This window comes from Budorcas taxicolor, chromosome 6, assembly GCF_023091745.1.
Source record: "Budorcas taxicolor isolate Tak-1 chromosome 6, Takin1.1, whole genome shotgun sequence".
In the NCBI taxonomy this organism is placed as follows: Eukaryota; Metazoa; Chordata; class Mammalia; order Artiodactyla; family Bovidae; genus Budorcas; species Budorcas taxicolor.
In genome coordinates, this window is record NC_068915.1 from 24861107 (window position 1) to 24886967 (window position 25861).

The following is a 25861-nucleotide window of genomic DNA, read 5'->3' on the forward strand; positions in this document are numbered from 1 at the left end:
CACCTGCTGTGAAGAACTGACTCATTGGAAAAGTCCCTGATGCTGGGAGAGATTGAAGGTGGGAGGAAAGGGGGAAGACAGAGGATAAGACGGTTGGATGGCATTACCGACTCAATGGACATGAGTTTGAGTAAACTCTGGGTGTTGGTCATGGACAGGGAGGCCGGGTGTGCTGTAGTCCATGGGGTCACGAAGAGTCGGACACAACTGAGTGACTAAACTGAAGTGAACTTAATGTGAAGTACAATAAGTTTGGAGTAAGATAATCTCATGCATTTTATTCCAGGAAGGTGAATTTGTGTTAGATTTAAAAGAAAATTAGAAATGGAGCTTATAAGGAAGAATGCAAGAGAATGATGTTTAAAAAATTATCTTTATAATAGGACATCTAAAGCCCCAATGTTTATAATAAATATTTAAAGCAATTACTCATCTTTATTGCAATAAAATATGTTATATCAATTATATTAAAAGTTGGGTTCTGGTTCCCATTCTGTCAATAATCAATCTCTGTGACCTTATGTATACTTCCCTTCTCTTTATATCTGTTTCCCAGCTTTTTAACTCAGAGAATTAGACTAGATTATGTCTTGAATGTGTGCGTACTTAGTCACTTCAGCCGTGTCCGACTCTTTGCAACCCTATGGACTATAGCCCTCTAGTCTTCTCTGTCCATGGGATTCTCCAGGCAAGAATACTGGAGTGGGTTGCCATGCCCTCCTCCAGGGGATCTTCCCAACCCAGGGATCAAACCCACGTCTCTTGTGTCTTCTGCATTGGAGCCACCTGTGAAGACCCCAGATTATGTCTTAACGACTACTGAAGTGAATAGACAAAATTTGTGTAGTTTCTGGGATTCTTTTAGCCCTGAAGACTTATCTGGAAATAATGTAAAGGTAATACATTTTTTTTTTCCTTTGCTCTTTATTTTGAAAACTCCCAAACTGCCTTAGTTGCTCAGAACTCTCTTCAAGAACAAGGAACATCAACATACCCATAAAATGAATTCTAGGTATTTGTGGAATAGGCAGTTCTTGAAAGAATGTTGAATAAATGGCCTGTAAAGGCCCTTCCCACTCATCTGTTCTAACTGTTTACCTTTCTAACTAGACTGAGAATTATATTATCCAAGAGAGAGAAAAATATAAGCAAGCTAATGCATTAAAAGGAATTACAGAATATCCCATGGGTGGTGGCCATCCATTATTGCCTAAAAATAAGAGCACTTAGTGATTGAAACTGAGCCAAGTAGTTTTTAAAGTGGGATTAAGGGACAGGGGAAAAGCCTGGAGTATGAGGCATGGCAGAGGAGGGCAAAACTGACCTACAATGAAGAAGCCAGGGCTTTCAGCTAAGTATCTGGGAAAGTCCAAGTGTGCTGTAGGAACTGGGTGGAAGTGAGTAAAAATGGTCAGGTTGGAGGGTGAGGAAGGGAGGCTGGTCACTGAAAGTAAAATTCCCTGCTTCGTGGTTTTACCAAGGGCTCTTGTTGTCCAGTGGAGAAGGAAATGGCAACCCACTCCAGTATTCTTGCCTGGAGAATCCCGTGGACAGAGAAGCCTGGTGTGTTACAGTCTGTTGTGTCTCAAGAGTCAGGCACGACTGAACACAGCACAGCACCTTGTCCAGGTACAAAGTATTTAAGAATGTTGCCACATGCAAAGAGACGATTGGGCAGGTTCTCTCTATCCCCAAATGAACAGGTACACGGTAAGAGTATTGGCCATCTCGTCCGCTTCTGGAGACTTCAATCTTGCGACTTCAAGGTATGTGTGAGGAGACCAATCCTCCCACGCCAGACCAAAGCTCCCCAGCTAGAAGAGCCAAAGTCCAAGGGGACTACCTACTTTTACCAATTTAATTTCTAGAAAATCTCTAATTATCAAGCACTGGATTTCCTCCAGAAATTAGGAAAAGGGTGACTTGGTTGCTGAGTCAACTTGTCCTGTCAGACTGTCAATCACTGATTTTCTTTTTTTTTTTGCTTTTTAACATTTTTAAGTGGCAACAGTCATGTATGAGGGGATGCAGGTGTCAGCTCAATTGGCATCATGCTGCCTTGACCTTTGTGGCCCTTCCCCAGCCCTGGAACTCAATAAAAGTCTAATGCATAAAAGGAGGCTCCCTTCTTTTTCTCCTTGACCAAAGTGAAGCCACTTTATAGAATTCCATAAAGTACAATTTCTCCTTTTTTCCAGATTTAAGAGGGTTGACAATAAAATGGGACTGTAGGAGATTTTTTTCTCAACTCTGAATCAGCAAACCAAAAATTAGAATTTATTGCATTCCTAGTACAGAGGTCAGGACACCAGAGCAAGGACTCAAGCCAACACAAAGACAAGAATTCCTTTTCCTTCCAGAGGGGCCTACTGCAATAATTCTTTGAAGTAGTCTAAAGAAGTTTTCATCCCATGAAAAACCTCCATCTGAAATACATTTATTTTTAAAAAGGTAGATATACAAAGTCATTTTCTGAGACACATTTTATAAGCAATGCATAATTTAAAATGTTACTAATGAAAGGAAGAAGAATCACATAAATCTAATAATCCTGAAGAGCCATAAAATCTCTGATCTGCCTCTGGAAAAGGACTGGAGCTTAGACCATTCTGCTGGTCAATAAACATTCCCAATTCCACTCAGAAAAAATGTTGAGCTATGAGTCCCATCTTCTGAAAATATGTGGATGTAGAAATCAATTCTGAGCAAGACTCTCCTAATAAGGGGTTCTCAGTCTTTGTCTACAATGCCTTTCTAACGTTTTCAAAGAGTTCACAACTGACCCACCATTGAAGAGACATGTGCTTGCTCTGTTTTGCCCACAGCGGTAATATACTGATGTTGAAGAACTCTGCCACCTTCGCTGGCTCCTTTGCTAGGGTGAAGAACATAATCTCCTGAGTTACAGGAAAACCTTCCAAGAACACACTTCACGCCAGTTGATTATCCACATTGATATACTCAACAGATGTCATTTACATGCACAAAACCCCTCCTTACACAATGAATGCATGCTAAAAATAACCCTTTCTGCTCCCACTCATAAAAAAGAATTGCAATGTAATGGCTATATGCCAGAAAAATTTTGAATTTGAGTTAATTGTTTTAATCAAAATGTTCATAAAATGTAATACCTTATATTTCATAACAAATCATTTGTGATATAGCCTTACTATAAAGTAGGATACTTCACTGTGTGATGGTAGCATATAAAGTAATAATTATTAATAAATTATTCTGACCAAAGGACAAAAATAAAATGAATATATTTCAGTTAAAAAAAAAACAACAACAAAACAAAACTATACACAATGGATAGTTCATCAGGAAGCTGTAATTCACAAAAGGAAGCTTTCCCTGATTACTTGGCTCAGGGTTAGAAAAACTCTCTTCAAGCAAAACAATTTTCCACGAGAATATAGTTTTTGTCATGTTTAAGTCATGTCAACTGAGTAAAGACCATATTCTTTAACTACACCAGGTAAGATGAAGGAGCTCAAGGTAGGAATTTAAATTGTGAGAGAATATGACTCACATTTAAGTGATATTCAATTTGCTCCTTTACATGGCTTCCTCAGAACTCGATATGTACCTCCATCCTTTCCAATCTCATTCCTGACACCACTTAGTCTCCCACTTCCCCCTACCTGCAACCTCCCTCCATCATCATTACACACTCCACTCCGTATCTTTCCTACAAACAGTCACACACAGAGTTACACTGTTCAAATCCTAGCTCTACCACTTCCTGCCTGTGTAACCTAAGGCAAGTTTCTAAATCTCTGTGTTCCTCATTCCTCATCCTCAGCCCTAAATTAGGAATGACACCACTCAATTAATAGGGTCATTATGAAGATGACAAGAAATTATTCATGTGGAATACTTGGGAAGTGCCCACTGGATACTGGCTTTCAATAGTATTAATTTCTCTGTCTATAACATTTATTCCACTCCTCACCCCTTTTTGTGTACTCAGTTCCTTCACATCTTTCAAATAGCATTTTAAACAGGAAATCAAATAACCATATCCTTGACTAGGTCAATATTCTTTTTGTTTATACCATGTCCATCCCCTGCTGCTGGTTTCAACATACTGCTTTCTCCCACTAAACTGTTAGCTCCATGAAGACAAATCCCATATCTACACTGTTGTCCATTTTACTCCCACCCTTCACCAACACTTAGCACATGTGACCTCAGTTGCTTCCGTCATGTTTGACTGTTTGCAACCCACTGACTGTACAGCCCACAAGGCTCGTCTGTCCATGGGTTCTTCAAGCAAGAATACTGGAGGAGGTTGTCATGCCCTCCTCCAGGGGATCTTCCTGACCCAGGGATCAAACCCATGTCTCTGACATCTCCTGCATTGGCAGGTGGACTCCTTACTGCTAGGGCCACCTGGAAAGCCCATTTGCACAAACCAAGCCCTCAAAATAATTTGTCAAAAGAATGAAAGAATTAATGAATGAAAGTTGACTGGCAAGAGAAACTCACATTTGCTTGAATTTTAATTGTGTTTTAATTTTATTTCAAACATGGTTATGATTTCTTCTACATGCTTAATTGCCTACTCATAGGCATCACTTCTCCACTCCCCAAAACTTCTGTTGCTACTGAAAGAAACAGAATTATGGCAGTTGCTCAATGAAAACAAGTTGAAAAATTATTTAAAATGGAAGCCATGAAAATTGCAAATCCTTCCTTGAACTTTTTCCTTTGTAAACCTCAACACAGAAGGCTGCTTCTATACCCTAGTATCTGGACCATATGGTCTGTATGTTGCTAACTGCTCTAACTTGCGATTTGCTTTACCGAAGTATATTTAGCTGATTTTACTTTTTAAAAAAGGAAAATACATAACATTGAATTCTTTATTTAAATCTACTATATTTAATCTGTAAAAGCTAAGTAAAACATCATTTTATTTTTACTAAAATCTCTGTTTCATGCTAAGGCTAAACTTAAGTTCTGCTGCTGCTGCTGCTGCTGCTAAGTCGCTTCAGTCATGTCGGACTCTGGGCAACCCCATGGATGGCAGCCCACCAGGCTTCCCCGTCCCTGGGATTCTCTAGGCAAGAACACTGGAGTGGGTTGCCATTTCCTTCTCCAGGGCATGAAAGTAAAAAGTGAAAGTGAAGCAGCTCAGTCGTGTCTGACTCTTCGTGACCCCATGGACTGCAGCTTACCAGGCTCCTCCGTTCAAGGATTTTCCAGGCAAGAGTACTGGAGTGGGGTGCCATTGAACTAGTTTTCCTCAAAATTTTAGGTTGTTCAATTCACATTATAAGGTTATGTATGGAAATGCTAACCCCACAGTGAAAGTTATTATGTTTGCAATTATTTACTTCAAAATAATGTTTTTTTAATAACTATTAAATGTGTCTGAAATGTTTTCCTGTTCATGGTAGGAAGTTCGCACAAATAGCTAGTAAGTAATTATAGGTACGGAGAAGGCAATGGCACTCCACTCCATTACTCTTGCCTGGAAAATCCCATGGACGGAGGAGGCTGGTAGGCTGCAGTCCATGGGGTCGCTGAGGGTTGGACAGGACTGAGCAACTTCACTTTCACTTTTCACTTTCATGCATTGGAGAAGGAAATGGCAACCCACTCCAGTGTTCTTGCCTGGAGAATCCCAGGGACAGCGGAGCCTGGTGGGCTGCCATCTTTGGGGTCTCTCAGAGTCGGACACGACTGAAGTGACTTAGCAGCAACAGCGGCAATTATAGGTGAAATGCTCACAATTGCATGATGAATAATGAATAATGACAATCATTAAGCCCTAGGGATTCATGTATTTATTCAGCCAATATTTATTAAACATCGATAAGGTGTTAGACATTGTGCTAAGCAATAGGCATATAACAGCACAGACATGGGCTTGGCCTCTTGGAAGAGAATGCTGGCATTAAAGAAATAAACCTCCAAAAAATGTAAAGTATATTTATGGTAAAATCTATAAATTAAAAGGATACCAGCAGAGTTAATAACTGAGGGGACCTAATTTAGATTCAAGTGTTAGGAAAGTCTTCTCCAAGGATGCAGTATTTAAAATAAAACTAAGAAAGAATTAACATCAATTCAACACAAACTTTCTCAGAAAATACAAGAGGAGAAAGTACTACATGAATTATTTAATAAGACCAATATTTCCCTGGTACCCAAATCAGACAAAGATAGTATAAGAAAGAAAACTCTAGAAAACATCCCTTATGAAATAGAAGCAAAATCTGTTTAACAAAATGTTGTTGTTCAGTCGCTCATTCGTGTCCAGCTCTTTGCTACCTCATGGACTGCAGCACGCCAGGCTTCCCTGTCCTGCACCATCTCCCAGAGCTTGCTCAAACTCATGTCCATTGGGTCAGCGATGCCATCCAACCATCTCATCCTCTCTCATCCCCTTCTCCTCCTCCCTTTAATCTTTCGCAGCATCAGGGTCTTTTCCAATGAGTCAGCTCTTCCCTTCAGGTGGCCAAAGTATTGGAGCTTCAGCTTCAGCATCAGTCCTTACAAAGAATATTCAGGATTGATTTCCTTTAGGATAGACTGGCTTGAACTCCTTGCTCTCCAAGGGACCCTCAAGGGTCTTCTCCAACACCACGGTTCAAAACCATCAATTCTTTGGCACTCAGCCTTCTTTGTTGGCCAACTCTCATATCCACACATGACTACTAGAAAAACCATATCTTTGAGTAGATGGAACTTTGTCATCAAAGTAATGCCTCTGCTTTTTAATATACTGTCTATGTTTGTCATAGCTTAGCAAAATACTAGTAAATTGAACCCAAGTATATGAAAGCAATAATACATCATGAGGAAAGGTAAGGCTGGTTCAACATTCTGAAATCAATAGATGTAATTCACTATATCAACAGATTAAAGCAGAAGATCACATAATCATCACAAAAGATGTAGAAGAATGTATGTGACAAAGTTTAACATCCATTCATAATAAAAATCCTTTTAGCAAACAAGGATTAGAGAGTTTCCTCAGTGTGATGGAGAGAATCTCCAAAATGTCTCCAGCTAACATTACAGTTTACAACAATGTGAACTGCATGCTTCCCCAAGAGTGAGAACAAGACAAGGATATCCTTTCTCACTACTCACATTCAACATCCCGCCTGAGGATCTGCTCAGTGTGATAAAGGGAAAATTTAAAAATGAAACAAAAGCAGATTGGAATGAATGGAATAAAACTATCTATTTACAGACAGCATGATTCCTGTGGAGAAAATCCCAAAGAATTTATTTAAAAGTTAGTAGAACTACTAAGTCATTTTAGCAAAAGTTAAAGAACAGGCCAATTTTCTTATATCTTGTATTTCTGCATTTTTATAGTATTTCTGTATTTCTATTGCATTTCTATTTGCTGCTGCCACTGCTGCTAAGCCGCTTCAGTCGTGTCCAACTCTGTGCGACCCCAGAGACAGCAGCCCACCAGGCTCCCCCATCCCTGGGATTCTCCAGGCAAGAACACTGGAGTGGGTTGCCATTTCCTTCTCCAATGCATGAAAGTGAAAAGTAAAAGTGAAGTCGCTCAGTCGTGTCTGACTCTTAGCGACCCCATGGACTGCAGCCCACCAGGCTCCTCCATCCATGGGATTTTCCAGGCAAGAGTACTTGAGTGGGGTGCCATTGCCTTCTCCACTCTATATGCTAGCAATGAACAACTGGAACTTGAAATTTTAAAATAGCATAAAATGTAATATGTATAAATAAAAAAATATATGCAGTTTCTGTAAGCTGAAAACTACAGATGTTTAAAAAAGAAATCGAAGACCTAAATAAATGGAGAACTTGTATCATGTTTATTATTGGAAAACTCAAAGTTGAAAAAATTTTTCTAAACATATCTGTATTCAATGTATTTCTAATCAAATCCCAGAAGACATTTTCTTTTGAAATTAACAAGCTGATTCTAAATTCATATGAAGACACAAAGGAACTAGAAAGCCAAAATAATTTTCAAAGAGAAGAACAAAATTAGAAGACTCACATTACTTGCTTTCAAGACTTGTGATATTGGTAAAAGGCAGGCATATAGATTAATAGAGTACAATAAATACCAAAAATAAAGTGGCATGTATATAGTCAATTGACTTTTCATAAAGATGCAATGGCAATTCCATTAAGGATATTGTTTTCCAACAAATGATGCTAGAGCAACTGGGCATCTATAGGTAAAAAAGAAAAATTTCAACCCACGCCATCTATCATATACAAAAAGGAGCTCAAAGTAGATCATACACATAAATGTAAAACTATAAAATTTCTAGAAGAAAACATGAGAAAAACAGTTGTAATCTTGAGTTATATAGAAATTGTTGGATATGACACAAAAATATGACTCATGAAAGTACTGACAAATTGGACATTATCATAACTTAAAACTTTTTTTCAAAATACACTGCTAAAAGAATTAAAAATCTACACACTGGTAAAAAATGTTTGCAAAGCATCTATCTAATAGGGGACTTGCATCTCAAATTCATAAAGAACCCTCAAGTCTCAATAATAAGAACTCTCAAATTCTCAATAATAATAAAGAACTCTCAAGCCTCAAAAAATCCATTAAAAAGCCATGGGCAAAAAAATTCAACATATATTTCATCAAATAATACATACATATGACAAGCTCATGAAAAGATGTTGAACAAAATGAGTCATGAATAAAATAAAAATTAATACCATAATGAGATACTATTACCTTCCTATTAGAAGGACAAAAATTAAAAAGAAAAAAGGCAGAGGAATGACAGTATCATATTCTGGCAAAGGTATGGCACACCTGGGAATACTCATATTAATACATTGCTGGGGGGAAGTACAGAACTGGAACCACTTGGGGAAACATTTTGGCAACTTCTTATAAAATTAAACAAACACCATATGACTCAGCAATTCCAGTCTCTTGGTACTTATCTAAGAGAAATGATAATGTATATTAATATACAAATCTGTAAGCAAATATATACACTGAGTTTACTCATAATCCTCAAAAACTGGAAAAAACCCAAATGTCCTTCAACTCCAAATGGATAGACAAAGTGTGGTACATATATGCAATTGAATAGTACTCAGAAATGGAAAGAACTACTAATACAACAACTTGGACGAATCTCAAATGAATTATGCTAAGCAAAAGAAACAAGACTCAAAAGTCTACAGACTGTGAATCCATATATGTAACATGTTTGCCCAGGGCTGGGCTTCAGGCAAGAGGTTGATTACAAATACTCACAAGGTAATAATATTTTGTGGTGATGGAATTGTTTGTATTGATTGTGGTGGTAATGGTGGGTACATGACTGTAAGAGTTGTTTAAAATTTGAGAACGCTACACTAAATAGAGTAGGTTTTAATATATTTAAAGTATATCACAGTAAACCTGATCCCCCAGCTTAATAGTTACCATTTACAGAGTATACTTTTAAGAATTTTCAAACCCTCAAGAAAACAGAATATAAGCATATCTATAACCAAATCACTTTGCTGTATACCTGACACTAACACAATATCGTAAAACAACTATACTTCAAATTAAAAAAAAGAATTTTCAAATCCTCATTTATATGCAAAGAAGCTACTATGCTTCCTTTTTTAAGGTGAAGTGGCAAAGATCTAGAATAGTATTGCCTTGTATTTCGTAAGCTGAACAATGACTGCAAACCACATATAGTATTTTCATTTTCTAATAGTTATGTTAAAAAATTCTAAAAAGAAGTGAAATTATTCTGATATTTTCTTTAATCCAATATATAAAAATCTTACTACTTCAACATGTAACAGACATAATGTAATTATTAATGAGATATTTTGCATTCTTTATATTCGATAAAATCTTTGAAATCTGGTGTGTATTTTACACAGCTCACTTTGGATTAGTCACATTTTAAAGTGTTCAATGCAACATGTGTGTAGTGGCTATCAATTAGAGCAGATCCAGAACACTCTCAAACCTGCACTTGAACCCATGATCTCTTCTGTACTCAATATGAGTACCAAATTTTCTGATGTACCAAATTTCATTTAACTGAATATTCTACCATGAGTTATAATTTTGCAGTGGTTAAAAGAGGGAAATGTTATTGAATTATTTGAACACTGAAATAAAAATATAGGCAATTTGTAAATTTTATGTTTAAAAAAATGTCTTTCTCTTTTTAAATGAAGATTTTCTCCTTAAAAGAAACCAAAGGAACTTTGGCCTCAATAAACACAGCAATGTCCTTACATAACCAGAATACATAACCATAACCATAACCATAACATTTGATTGAAAATTCAGTGCAAATGGAACTGTAGAAGGAAAAAAAAAGAAAAAACTTTTGCTGCTTTAACCGACCAATCTGAAGTTATAATAATCATTATAGATACACCCTAGTACTTTTCCAAAACTGGGAATTAGGAAAACTTTGATATATTTCTAGTTTTTCCTGAGAATTGTGATTAATACATTCCACTTACAGTTGCTCCCTTTTCAAAATAGGACAATACATTTCCTATCATGAATGAATGAAATTGCAACTCCCAGCCAATAGGTTTTCGGAGCATGTTAAAACTATATAAAAAGGCATAGTAAATGCTTAAAATAGTTATGAAGTGAACAAATGTTGGAGAGCCTATGAGAAGAGAAATTCTCATACTTTATTGGTGGGTCCCCAAAACTGTACAACCTCTGAAAAAGATAATTGATCAAGATCTTTCAAAACTATATTTTGCATATTTGTCTTTGGTTTCAAAAGCCCCTCCTCTAGAATTTATCTTAATTTTTCCCACATTCAAAGTGACTTCTGAATAAGATTATTCATTAAAGAATTGTATGTAACTGTAAAATATCTATCAATAATCAAAATATCCCTTGTAATGTACAGGTGAGATGAAAATCTATAAGGTAGAACACTAGTACTTTATAGGCTAGAGACAATAATTATAAGTTCATACAGAAAGAACTCTTAAGTTTTATATTCAGTGCAAAAAGGCAATGAGAAGAACATATAGTTTTTTCCTTTAGAGTGAAAAAGTGAAAATGAGAATATATATTAGTATGTGCTTGTATTTCCATAAAGAAATTCTAGAAGAATGCATAAAAACTAATAAAAGTGGTTACTTCCAGGCAGGGGGTACAAAGAATGATATGAATGAGAAGTAGCAACAGGAATTTGATTTTTCACTTTGAAGCTTTTAAATTGATTGTAAAGTCAAAGTCAATTATACTTTATTAATGCATTTTGAGTTTTCTGGACCTGCCTCAGAAATACTTCCCGTAGGTTACTTAAGAGTAAGATAAAAGTGTAAAGATCATTATTTTAAAACTAATTTTTACAATTAAATTGTAAGATTCTACCTACATAATTTCTTACAAGGCTTATATCTTTGTAATGTGTATTTAAAATAGATTACTGATTTAGAAAATATAAATACATTTCTTATTTATGGAGTTTTCATAGTAACTGTGCACTGGAAATGGAACTCTTACATTAGATATAAATGCTAAAAGTAGGGTGTCCAAGAAAACCACATTATGATGTGTAAATTGAATGAAACAAAAAATTAACATATTTTTGGAAGTATAACTAAGCAATATTACTGCTTTTTTGTTTACTGTTTAGCTTAGTATGTGATATTTATGCTTTATTCCACCAAGAAGTAGGTTACTTTCATTTCAGTCCCACTTCCCCTCACCATACTCATCCTCCCACTCCATAGACCCAATGCTTATGTCAAAGATGGTGAATTCTGTGCAATGTTGAGATTCCAGGAGTGGGGTGGGGATGAAGACAGCCTCCCTCTAGTCATTGTTTGCCCTCAACAGTCCATCACTTGTGCCATCAGCATCCATCTGCTCTGGCCATTTCCTGCTGCTCTGAATGGTCCTCAGGGCGCAGCGAGAATCTTTTTCAAATATGGGAACTCTGCCCAGTTCCTCTGTAGTATCTGCCGCCTGCTAGACACTGCCAAAAAGTCAGACCTTAGTCTCTATTGCTCTGGAATCCATAAATAACTCTCTCCTCCTCCCAGCTGGGTAAATCTCTTTTTAGTTTTTCAATACTTCTGGGTGATTCTGCTACCTTATCCTGTGCCCAGGTCAGAGACCAAGTCTGTGTGAAAGCTATATGTGGGGCCAGGTCTTCTAATTCTCCCACCAATATACCCCTTATTATCCATTATCTGCAAAGTAAAATTTACTACAACCTGAAAAGCCCAACACAGCACATGACAAATTAGTTGCTTAAATAGAATGTGCTTTTACTTACGTGTGCAAATTCACATAAGCCATGTGTGTTTAGAATGGCCACCTTCGACTGAGTTCTTCATATGTATAAATTATGTTGCCAGAAACGTAACATATGTGGTTTCATTGAATGTTCTGCATTACAGATGAGGAGGCTGACATTCAAAGGATTTCATTTAATTTCAGGATGCCTATCTGTGGCAGATCCGGGAGTTGAAGCCTAGCCTGACTGAGTCACAGCCTTTAGTCAAATCACTGAGGTGTGCTGTTCCCCTCCACATATGGAGGTGAGCACTGTCTTGCTTTTAGCATATGGACGTCTAAATCTACTGCCAAAGTAATTATGCATTGCTACAAATAATTTTCTAAGTACCACTTATTGCTCAACTTCATACAATGCATCAATAATGTCACACAACTTCAGTGTGCGGCCAGGTATATTGACATCTCCCAAAAGGCTGCTTCAGCAATTTATGATTTAGAACCTCTGTTACTGTATATCATTTATTAAAATAGTTCTTTACCACAGCACAATATTTCAAAACATCAAGTCAATGTTTTAAAGTATATTTTATGATATGATTTCAGAAGAAGAGATGAAAACTTGCATATCTGTACTTACCCTCACCAGTAAATTTGGAGGCAATAAGACATATATCTTTCTATACTACTCCCTTCCTTCCAAATTTGTTGTTTCCAAATTCAACATTCCACCAATCAATCATTTTAAATACATTTTACAATTTAAGCCCATTTCTTTTTTATATAACTGGCTTCCATTTCATCAAGATTAAAAACAGTTTAGAGTTTGATAGTGTGTCAAGTTTATTAAATAGGATCTTATTTTTCTATAATATTATTCATAGCTGTGCATGATTTCTTGAGCCAAGCCCAAGGTCTTGATGGCCAGTAGGAGCTATGGAGACTCCACAAACATTTGCCCAGCTGGGAACCACCTTTCATCAAGGCCAGGCCTTATTATAGAGTAGGAACTCAATAAATACTTTTTTATTAATTGGCCCAGACAAAGTTTTACAAATACTTAGATCATCTTATTGTTTTGTTTATTCTCTTTAATTAAAAGCGCAGCTTCCCGAGACTTTCCTGATAGTCCAGTGGCTAAGACTCCATGCTCCCAAAGCAGAGAGCCCATGTTCCATCCCTGGTCAGGAAACTAGATCCCCTATGCCACAGTTAAGAGTTTGTATGCTGCAATTAAAGATTTCACATGCTTGATACAGCCAAATAAATAAATACTTTTTTAAAAAGGCAGAGCTTCCCAGAATTTAACTGCATACCATATGAATCACCTAGGAGTCTTTTTAAAAAGCAGATTCTGTTTGAGTTGGATTGAGGACTGAGGTTCTGCATTTCTTAGGAGCTCCTAAGTGATGTTCATGCTACTGGTCCATGAAACAAGGTGACTAGTAACGCTATAAAACCTCCTTCAGAACATATTAGTGCTTATATCATTGCACTGCCACAGTGCACTGTAGCTCCCCTAACTTGGCTCATTAATTGTAATCTTGTATTTATTTGTCTGCACATCTTTCTAAACTACAATCTCTAGGATATAGAGACTCTTGCATTCTCTGTGCCTGGCAGAGAATCAATATTCAATAAATACTTCTGAATGTCAACCAACCAATGAATGAATGTGTAACAAAGATACACTTTTATACACACCTTAAACAGACATCACACTCCTCAAGCTACCTTTTTATAACAAGATCACTGGGGCATTGGGATTTTTCAAGATCAGAGAAAAATACACAGTTATAATCATGGCTGATGTTTATTGAGTCCATTGTGTATTAACTCATTTAATCCCCACAAAGGCCCTTCATAAGGTAAAGTTATTACAATTCCCATTTTAAACACAGAAATGGAGTCACAGAAACGTTAAAGACCTTACTGATGTCTATACTGCTAGTCTGTGTCATTGCTGGGATATGCACCTAAATAGTCAGGCTCCACAGTCCATGTGTTTAACTACTACACCATAAATATCAAAAACTGGAACCTCTCTATGACTTCGTCAAGCTTTTTCATTTTAATATACTTGACATCTGCAAAATTGGGATCAGATATATTCTAAAGGCTACTCTGCAGAAACCCCATCTAGCCCATTGGGCTTTCTTGGGATTTAACTCTCTTCTCATACTATCCCCCAAATTTATGCCATGAAGCAAATTATAACTTTTCTGGGAAACAAATGTGAGCAACAAAAGCTGTACAAAGCTCGTCCACCAGAATAGGACACTAGGCTGGCAAAGGAAGGGGGAACAATGAAGGACCAGCACCTACATGAATGCATAGCTTTATTTATAAGAATTCCAAAGAAAAGGTATGACATTCTGGTATTCTCAAATTTGGGGCTTGCCAAGGTTTTAAGTTGCATCCCTAGAAAAATGTCGAAGACCTCCTCCACATTCTTGGCTGACATTCCCTTATGTAGGCACCTGAATTCGAAACTTTTGCATAATTAAGGAAAAGTAGAGACTGTGTGCATTTAAACATATCAGCTTGCTTTATTTAAAAGGAGATAATACATACCATTGTTTATTAGGAGAAAAAAGTCATACAACTATTTTAAGAGATAAGTCACTATGGGAACCATTTATCTGCTTGAATTTAGAGAAGTGAAGCCTTCTGCTACTGGAAAATTCTCTCAGCTTTTAGCAGCAGTAGATATTATATTATTTTATATTGGACCTTTTTTTGCCTTATACTTAATAAAGTCTCCATGTTACTTAATGGAAAATCTTTCAATATATCATAGAATAACTCATATTGCATATTTAATGATGAAATGGAAATTTTATTGGGTGGAACATCCTCAAAGACAAATAAAAATAATGATGAACTATCTCATCCAGAATGTCATACTTATCTTGATACAACTGGATGGTTTTACAGTCAATGATTCTAAATGTCTATAAATTTTATTTTTTTCCAGGAAACCATTTTCTAGATATGAAGCATTAATCAGGTAACTTTTTATTCACAATATTTTCTTACATATCATTGGGAGATCTCCTTCACCACTCCCCAAAACAGTTATGCACATATTCTAATAAAAAAGGTCTTCCTAATCAGTGGCAAATATTTTCTAGATTTCCTAAAAACATTAAAGACCATAAATTGTGTTCTACCTTAGCAATACTTCTCTAACCCCATGTAGCCCCTCTAGCATTGACTTCATTGAACCAGAAAACTACAATTTCAAGATAACAATAAAATCAACAACAATAACTATCACTTATTAAGTACTTGCTGTGTAACAGGCTCTGTTCTAAGACCTCACATGAGGGTTAGAATTTAGCACAACTAAGGAAAGCCAGAGACAGTGTGAAATCAAAGATCTCAGATTTATTTTATTAAAAAAGGGATACTATTTTAAATTGATTATAAGGGTTTCTCTTTTAATCCTCACAACAACTTTATGAGTTTGATAAGGGGCTTTGGATATTGCACAGATCAACTTTCATATTCTGTAAATCCTCCCTGAATCTATTGTACAGATTAAGAAACACAGTCATTTTCCCCTCCAGTGTCATAGTTTATGAAATGAAATAAGCAATGCACTAAATGTAAATGTATTAATAAGAGCTCAGGAACAATGGTACACATTGGATAAAAAGAGAAAACAGGCTGGCAAAACAAGTAATAAATATTCAACACTCTAAATCACAAATGCACAAGATACCAGTATTTCCTATAACAATACATTAAAACATCATATTGTCTGTGTTTTTTACAAAATCACTGGTAGTTTAAATTTGCACTTTATGTAAGCAGTGATATTATAAATACTATATTTATACACGAGGAAGCATGGAACTTAAATATTTGTGTATGCATCAGATGAATATACTGTTGCCATTCATTGCTGCTATTTCTCTTTTTTGTGGGAAGACAGATAAGTAAATTATAGTAATAATAAAAAAGCAAGCGTGCTTAAGTTAAAGTCCTTGCCTATGATTTTGGTAGCTTGTTATAGTACATTGGTGTATGAAAGTTAATCAATTATTTAATCAATTAGATTTTCTCTTCATATACAATGATTATTTCCAGTAAGCACCCTCACTATCTTTATAATGTTAATTAGAAAGGATATAACAAACCAGCAATGAAATAAACTTCATCACTGTATCTGGTAAACACCTGAGGTATGCCAATGTGATCAACTTTCAGTTATAAGCAATTAAACGTATTCACAACAGTACAAACTCTAACACACTATCTTGTGACAAGACTATTGTGGCACTTACTAATAGTTTTTCCTAATTCTATTCTATAGTTCCTTTGGAAAAATCAGCTCTGTTCATTTAACCCTGAAAACATGCAAACCAGAGACAGAATGAATTTTTTACCTTTTTAAGTAGATTTTTAAAAGACAATTTCCATTCATTATCCCAGGAACTGTGTTCTATATCAGTAATTTCTTATGTTCTATAATTTCTGAAAGCAAGGCCCTTTCAGCTAAAAAAATTACATTATTCATCTTTCATACATAAGTAAATTATTTTCTGTGGTAAAATCCCCAGGGACTTGGCAAAATTTCAGTTACTCAGGTGAGCTGAGAGTAGCTGCTATAAGGTTCAATAATCTTTCTGGCCCTTTGGGAGTACTTAATTTATTCGTGCGTGCTCAGTGACTCAGTGTCTTGATTCTTTGCAAACCCACATACTATAACCCTCCAGGCTCCTCTGTCCATGGAATTCTCCAGACAAGAATACTGGAGTGAGTTGCTATTTCCTCCTCCAGGGGATCTTCCCCACCCAGGGATCTCTAACCAGTATCTCTTGCTTGGCGGGCAGATTCTTTACGACTGAGCCACTTGAGAAGCCCTATGCCTAAACACCCTAAGGAAACTGAAACGGGTCATTTCTTTACTTCACTAGTATAGGTTCACATCACTTTTTATATCAATCCGAATTACTCTCCTTAGAAGCAGGTGAGCCTCATTAGCCCTGGCACCCAGATAAAGGAGGGTAGTGTCCTAACCCTACCCCCAGCTGCCAGGCAGCTGCCCTCCCCGACTTGACCATCCATTGGTCCTGACCACACTTGCACTGCAAGTGTTTGGCTTAAACTGGCTTGTCTATTTGGCCCTTTTCTATTGCTGAAGTAGAAGTGGAAATCTGCCTATCAGCATCTCCTCCCTTGGCTCCCTGACCTTCAGGCAGCACGCAGCTGCCTAAGCCGAGTTAAAAATGGACTGTGGAGCTGGCTTTCTGCTGCTCTGCCTCCCAGTGTCCTTCTACTGATCTGTTTATCACACCTTCCTTACCCCTCCTGCTGTTGTTTTACTTCGTAAGAGTTTTCAGTCTGGCCAGCTGAAACTGCTTCTCAAGGCCCTACCCTACACAGATCCTTGTAGGTTATAGGATTGAGAGCCAAGGGTAGCACCTCCTACTTGTAGAAAGTCTTCTCCCTGAAGCATCCCCTCCATTTCCTCTCCTGACCCACCACTGTCATTGGGAAAGCTCCCTCTGACCAGATCATCTCCTACTGGCACACCAGGGAGTGAACAGGCAAGCTTAGGCACTGTGGAAGAACACAGAACCTGTAGCTGATGGCTTGTGCCAGGGTGTTGACCCTGCCGCACTCCTCTGTTCCACTGTGTGCTCAGGTTCAGAACAGGACATCAAGCTTCACAGGGATATAAAACACTGTATCTTCATTCCCTCAAGCCCCTCAAGACTGCCCATGCCCAAGTTCCTTCCCCTAATGGGGCTGGCCAGGAGCTTCTGTCTCCGAGAACCACAACTGCTCCCAGAAACCTAGACAGGTAGTGGAAGCAGCTAAAACCCCACTATTTTTTTTTTTTTAATTGCAGGAAGGGCAGAAGACCTAAACAGACATTCTTCTGAAGAAGACATACAGATGGCTAATAAACACACGAAAAGTGTGCTCAACAACATTCATTATTAGAGAAATGCAAATCAAAACTACAATGGAGTATCACCTCACACTGGTTTGAATGGTCACCATCAAAAATATATACAAACAATAATGCCAGAGAGGGTGTGAAGAAAAGGAAACCCTCTTGCATTGTTGGAGGAAATGTAAATTGATACCGCCACTATAGAGATTCTGTTTAAAAAAAAAAAAAAAACTAGGAATAAAACTACCAACTAAAGGTTTTGTTTAGTTTCTTGGCAAACTCCCCTTCATTCAAGCTGCTGGCTCTCTGGAGCCAGGTCTAATTAGAAGAGTAACAGGCTCACCCTTCTCCCGGAGAAAACGCATTAGTCATAGATGAAACGCTAGGAAGGTGCCGAGAAGACCCCAGGCTGGGGAGCCTCGGATGCGGGAAGGCAAGCTAGAGCTGACCGCGTGCGGGAAAGGAGAGTACAGAAACCTTGGGACGCGAAGCAGATTAGAATTAATTCCGTCAGAGGCCAGCACTAAGTGCATAAATGGTGCCCGTTGAACAGCTAAACATATTTAAGCACAGTGTTCGGCATGTCAGAGCAAAGACTCGGGTCACGGTCACAGACAAAGTCAGAAAGCTTCCCGCTTCTCCGGGACAGAACCTCACCGAGGCCATCAGGAGCGTGAGTGAGTGTGCACACGCTGGGGAGAGGGGTCGCACCCAAGAATCCAGGTTGGTGGCGGAGGCGAGCGATCAGTTTGGGGCGAGTCGTGCACCCAGGATTGCACTCGTGGTGACCCGTGGCCCACCCCAAAAAACAACAGGTGTCAACCCTACCGCAAACTTTTCCTTAACTCCCAGCGGCTCGCCTGGGGAGGCTGGAAGTGTGCGGGTGGAGATGCAACCCGACCCCGGGGAGGCGGGGCGCGAGCCCGGGGCGGGGCGGTGCAGGTGGGCGGGCCGGGACCGGGTGAGGAGGCTGGGCATATAAAGTGCTCAAAGCCCCCGCGGCGATGCAGCTTAGTGGAGCCTGAACCGGCGGGGCGGGGGACGAGCAAGGTGCCGCTGGTTGCTTGGGCCCACAGGTCACTGAGGCCCCGAGGGAGGGGGTTCCTGAAGACAGGGCCGGCCTCGATTTACCTGCTGCTGGACCAGCGAGCACGTCGGCCCCGGCGCACCTCCAGCAAGTGAGGCCGGGGGCTGCCTGGGTGGGAGGAATGGGGGCGGGGGCTCCGCTCCTCTGGGCTCAGGGGTGACCTCCGCGGGGCAAATCGGTTCCGAGTTTTGCCAACTTTGAGTTAGTTGAAGATTGTGGCTGTTAGTTGGCGTCTTTGCTCCCAGGGTTTTGTGAACCTGAGTTGCAGAGGCCGATTCCACCCCTTTGGAAAATGAATGCCTCGCCTTGTTCGCTCCGGGGACGCTGGGCATTTTAGGAACTCCTGCACGTCTTGCTTGCTTTTGCAAATCTGTCCTTCTTGCCTCCTTTTTCTAGCTCCCCGGAAAGGCCGTTCCGCCCCGCGAGGGAAACAGAGCCGTTGACCATGGTTGCAACTGGCAGCTTGAGCAGTAAGAACCCGGCCAGCATTTCAGAGTTGCTGGACCATGGCTTCCACCCGGGGAGCCTGCTAAACGGTGAGTTTCCCAACCGCCTACCTCTCTTCCCTCCAAAGGCCTCATTCCCTGGATGGATTGAGATTGGCAGGCATGCCGTGTGGACCCTCTCCTTGAATTTTGGAGATGCGATAAAATCCATCTTAAAGAGATTCTTTAAAACAGCATCTTCTGTCTATGATAGTGAGAATCAAAAGAAGCAAAAAATAAAATCCCAAGGGCTACCTGGTCTAGTCTGTGGCTGATAGACTCCTTGGGATTAAAAACTATACCGGCCCCTACCCCACATGGTTGTGAAGTTATGGTGAATTTTAAGTATACAGTTATGTGTGTTTTGACAAAGGTATTCACCTGGGTAACCAGTACCATCACCTTCTGCCCCCAAAGCCCCACAGACCCGTTTGCTGTACCCACTCTACCTCTCCCCTGTCTCCAGGGAAACACTGATCTGCTTTTTGTCACTATAGATTACTTTTAGCTCTAGGACTACATGCAAATGGAGCGTGTAATATGTACTCTTTGTATCTGGTTTCTTTCCCACCGCCTAATGATTTTGAGATCCATTCCATGCTGTTGATTCTATCAGTACGTGTTCATTTTGGTTGCTGAGTAGTATTCTATCTGTGGATATGCCCATTATTTCATTTTTTAATGCCAAGGGAAGCTTTAAAACTGCAGTGATGCTGGACATATTGTCTTGTAATTTTGTAACAGTGTCTAAATTAACATGCTGTGCTGCCACTCAGAATCTGTGTGGACGTAGATCAATTGCTTAAGATCATTGGGCCTTCCTCATTTAGAAGGTGAAGTGGTTGATGATCTAATTTTGTAAGCCAAAGCTCTAAAATTCTCTGTCTTCAACATAGATTTTTTTTTAAAAAAGAGCCTTATAATTTGGAGTGCATTTGTTTTATTTATTAAAAACACACACACACACACAGAGTGATCTAAGTATATAAGTGATGTAGCAGCCAACAAAGATGCAGTAGGCTTCAGGCAGGGAGCCCACAGGGCATCTGCCTGTGACCTGCTCAGTTGACTGTGTGGTGTGGCATCCTGCCAAGGGGTAGGATTAATTTGGAAGGTAGGTGACCAAATGCAGAGCTATCTCTTTTCCTTTGAGCAAATCTAATTTTATTTTCCTAGGACTATTTTGTTTTGCTTGGCTCAAAAAAAAAAAAAACAAAAAAACCCACCCAGCCAGTTATAAATATCCTTGCGAACCTCAGAAGTCTTCTCTGTGGGCAATTTTTAATCGAAGAGGTTGAAGCTAAAATTGGGATCTACAGGTTATTCCAGTAAAGACTTTTAAAGAAAACACAAATTTAATTGATGTTTAATATAGCTCATCATCAAGGTCATTTTAAGTTCATCACTAAAGAATAATAGCAAAAAAAAAAACTGTTTTACAAGAATAAATGAATGAATTCTTAGAAAGTAACAATCCTTAGCCCAAAAATATTATTAACATTTTTAGTCCAAACCTAATGCATAGTCTCTATAAAAGGAAACTTGAAACCCCCCATAAGCAAATCAGGAAGCAAGATAGAAAAGAAAATCACTAGTATTCTAAAATAGCCATGAATAGATTTGGTTACATACTCTTTAGGATTGTGTGTGTGTACTCACATATAAGTTTATTGAAAAATGGTGATAGGCTACCTACCCTATTTATCAAAACCTTTATTTCATAGATGAACTTTCAGTGTCAGGTCAGTTGATTTGCTTTGTTACTCAGACAGTTAACAGCAAAGTGAGATCAAATGACTTCCAAACAAATGTCAGAAGAGTAGATCTGATAGATAGAAATAAACAGCGTTGCCAAACCTGGGTGTGTTTTTCCTGCTCCTGGGTTTGTTTGTTTGTTTTCATCTTAAACTTCCATTTTCCACAGATTTTGACTACTGGGATTATGTTGTTCCTGAGCCCAACCTCAATGAGGTGGTATTTGAGGAGACAACTTGCCAGAGTTTGATAAAAATGCTGGAGAACTGTCTGTCCAAATCTAAGCACACCAAACTTGGCTGCTCCAGAGTCCTTGTTCCTGAGAAACTGACCCAGAGGATTGCTCAAGACGTCCTGAGACTTTCCTCCACAGAGCCCTGTGGTCTGCGGGGCTGTGTTATGCACGTGAACTTGGAAATTGAAAATGTATGTAAAAAGCTGGATAGGATTGTGTGTGATTCTAGCGTGGTGCCCACCTTTGAGCTCACCCTGGTGTTTAAGCAGGAGACCTGCTCATGGACGAGCTTCAGGGATTTTTTCTTTAGTCGAGGTCGCTTCTCCTCTGGCCTCAGGCGAACTCTGATCCTGAGCTCAGGATTCCGACTTGTTAAGAAAAAGCTTTACTCCTTGATTGGCACAACAGTCATTGAAGAGTGCTAAAAGGGAAGCACTTGAAAGAGTCCTTTTTATGATTGGGTAATAAAAACTTCACAGCCGCCCAAAGTCATTGTAGCTTGCCTTGCCTGCTCTCCGCAAGGCACACCAAACTGAAATCATCTTCCTTGTGTTTCATATTCACAGCCACCCCAGCTGAAGGGCTTATTTGGGGCTATTGAGAAATGACCAGTACATTGTCTGCATTTACCACAGTTTTTATAAAACGGAATAGAATAGAATAAGAAAAGAAGCAATACACTGTAGTTTTTTATTTGACTCCACAAGTTTTCCAGGTAGTCTTGCTAATAGACTGTAGAAACCCACTTTGCCTAGTTTGATTTTCATATGGCTTTTTTTCTGTAAGTTTTCAGTGTGATCCTCTCAATCACAGAATCTTATATGAATGCTTTTTAGCCCATCGAAATTTCCAAAAGCCCATACTACCCATTTCCTGCCCCTACTCAAATTTGAAGAGTTCTTATACAGGAGGATAAAATTAATCAAGTAGGTGAGCTTAATTAGATTCTAACCTCATGCAAAAGTGAATAAGGAATCTTGAATTGAGAACAGAGTTACAAACGGCTGTTTCTTTGCATCCTCTCCACTCTTCTGTTTCAAAGAGATGGCAAAAATTTGAGCTACCATTTCAGTAACCTCAGTATTGTTTTAAATAATATGGTACAATACCTGCTCAGTTTTTCTAGTTCATAAGTATTTATCTTTAAACTAGAAAAATGGAAAACGCTGATTTTTTTTGCATGTAGTGATTCCTCTTCTATTGAGTGAATGGTAAGTGTATACAAGGATAAGTGAGTTCAGGTTCCTTTCTCATTCACTTGATAATCTAGCTTCATTTTACTTTTACATATACTTAATCTCAGATATCACCATCTCAACATATCAGTGTTGTCTCATCCTTGGCCTTTCCTGGGAACTGAAGGAAACTTCCGCAACCTAAAACTTCAAAGAGAGCTGCACACCATTACTTTTAATTTTTAAGATGGGCCTATTTACAAGGTCTCCTTTGGCTATGTATATCTGATCTATGGGCTTCCCAGGTGGTACTAGTGGTAAAGAACCCACCTGCCAATGCTTAAGACATAAAAGACTTGAGTTTAATCCCTGGATTGGGAAGATCTCCTGGAGGAGGGCATGGCAACCCACTCCAGTATTCTTGCCTGGAGAATCCCATGGACAGAAGAGCCTGGAAGCCTGCAGTCCATGGGGTCACACAGAATTGGACATTACCGAAGCGACTTGGTGCACACACACATCTGGTTTATAGTACAGAGAATGAAAATTGTGATCTGGATAACCAGTGCATGCACACGCAGCTTCTTCATCCTTGGACACCTGTCTCAAGGGAACAATAAAGGCCTTTATTTTTTTCTCTTGTTCCAACTAGCTAGATCCTTATCTTTTGATGCTAAGGACAGAGCATAGCCTCCACATTATAATGTTCATTCAGGAAGACCTTCACATCCTTGCTGTCGGTCATGGATAAGGAGCTTATTTCGGTCTCCTGCCCAAGCTATTGGCAGGACTTTACATACCTGAGGCCAGCATTGTAGGGACCATGGCTTCATCCTGCTGCTGCTGCTAAGTCGCCTCAGTCTTGTCCGACTCTGTGCAACCCCATAGACGGCAGCCTACAAGGCTCCCCCATCCCTGGGATTCTCCAGGCAAAAACACTGGAGTGGGTTGCCATTGCCTTCTCCAGCTTCATCCTAGTGTAATTCAAAAGCAGATGTGATCCTGTTTCTAATCCCGTAAATAATCTAAAATTTCACTATTCAAATCAGCCAGTGTTCCAACAAACGGAACTCTTCAAGTGCTTGGAAAGATAGTGCAAAGCGAATCTTACCAGACTGGGCCAAGATCAGTTGAGTTGGTATTGCATGTCTGTTATTGCCTAGGGCTCTGAAGGTCATTGTGATTCTGTGGGTGAGGAATCTGGCCTGCATGTAGAATTGTTGTCCTTTCCCCACTAACAGTTGTCTTTGACCCTCTTGTCTTTTATACTCACAAAATAGTGATGGCTTTATAGAGACCCTTAAATAAATATTCCTGTTAAAGGAAATTAAGTTTGTCAATTTTGACAATAAAGTAGCATATATTTTTAATTCTCTTGTCCACTTTGTCTTTTCTGAGTTATGCAATGATCACCTTAAAATATATTTGACAGTATTTGAGGGAAGCTTTTAGAACAAGTATCTATCTCCATTTTGACAAAGGCTATTTGTACCCTTCATTATAACATTCTAGTTGTAAATTGCATGTGCTTATGTGTCAGACTTTATTTTTGGGGGCTCCAAAATCACTGCAGATGGTAATTGCAGCCATGAAATTAAAAGACGCTTACTCCTTGGAAGAAAAGTTATGACCAACCTAGATAGCATATTGAAAAGCAGAGATATTACTTTGCCAACAAAGGTCCGTCTGGTCAAGGCTGTGGTTTTTCCAGTGGTCTGTATGGATGTGAGAGTTGGACTGTTAAGAAAGCTGAGCACCAAAGAATTGATGCTTTTGAGCTGTGGTGTTGGAGAAGACTCTTGAGAATACCTGGACTGCAAGGAGATCCAAACAGTCCATCCTAAAGGAGATCAGTCCTGGATGTTCATTGGAAAGACTGATGCTAAAGCTGAAACTGCAGTACCTTGGCCACCTCATGCAAAGAGTTGACTCATTGGAAAAGACTCTGATGCTGGGAGGGTTTGGGGGCAGGAGGAGAAAGGGACGACAGAGGATGAGATGGCTGGATGGCATCACCGACATGATGGACTTGAGTTTGAGTGAACTCCGGGAGTTGGTGATGGACAGGGAGGCCTGGCGTGCTGCAATTCATGGGGTCGCAAAGAGTCGGACATGACTGAGCGACTGAACTGAACTGGCTAGTGTAAGAGTCATTCACTTCATAGTTTTTCAAATACAATAATACTTTTCACTGGAAGACATTAATAATTTAAGCTCCTTTGGCTACTGTCTTAAAAAAAAAACTCACTGTGTATAGGCTTTTTCTGTAGTTTTCCTAATACCCGGATACAAATACATCAGATGGCAAGACCAGTATATATTTTAATTTTTACCAGAATATCCTATTAGAGCAACATATCTCTAATTCCACAATTATTCATCAATTTGAATTTTTAATCTTGTCCACCTATCTTTTCTGTCTCCTCAAATATATGTCATTAGTTCGGATTTCTCACTATATAACCCACATTTAATAAGACTTGCTACATCTAGGCTGCCTAACTGTTCTAGGTGCTTTACATAAACCATCTCATTTACTCCTCATATCAGCCCTATGGAATGAGATCATTATCATCTCCATCTTATGGCTAAATGAGAAGACACAGAGAGGTTAAGTAACTTGCCCAACACACCAAGTTATGCAAGAGAACCAAGGTATAAAACCAAGCTGCTTTGCGGGGTCTTCTCTGGTGGTCCAGTGCCTGGTCAGGGAGTTGGATCCCATGTGTCACAGCTAAGAGTTCGAAAGTCCCAACTGAAAGATCCCCTCAGGCTGTAACTAGAGATGATTCTGTGTGCCACAATTAAGATGAATTGCAGACAAAAAAAAAAAAAAAAGCTGGTTTCAAGCTGTGCTCACAATGCTGCTTCCAACTGCTCTAGGGAGCATAGACATCTTATCTGTATCAGTGAAGGACTATAAAAACAACATCAGAAACATTTGCCCTTAAGTTCAAAGAATTCTTAATGTGATTTCTTTTCAGGTAGAAAAG

General features: G+C 39.0%; 1 protein-coding gene across 1 annotated transcript; it reads left to right on the forward strand.

Moving 5' to 3' along the window:
* The first annotated feature begins 19153 nt into the window (after nt 1-19153).
* DDIT4L (DNA damage inducible transcript 4 like) lies at nt 19154-24238 on the forward strand. The gene is made up of 3 exons (XM_052641972.1): nt 19154-19309; nt 19615-19754; nt 21628-24238. The coding sequence occupies exons 2-3, from the start codon at nt 19664-19666 to the stop codon at nt 22116-22118; spliced, it is 582 nt and encodes a 193-aa protein (XP_052497932.1). The 5' UTR covers nt 19154-19309; nt 19615-19663; the 3' UTR covers nt 22119-24238.
* The last annotated feature ends 1623 nt before the right edge of the window (nt 24239-25861 follow it).

What these genes read in the sequence shown, in the direction of transcription:
- DDIT4L (XM_052641972.1), top strand. Translation starts at nt 19,664, where the DNA reads ATGGTTGCAACTGGCAGCTTGAGCAGTAAGAACCCGGCCAGCATTTCA. An exon ending in CCCGGGGAGCCTGCTAAACG is followed by an intron (nt 19,755 to 21,627) that starts GTGAGTTTCCCA and finishes CATTTTCCACAG; the next exon opens with ATTTTGACTACTGGGATTAT.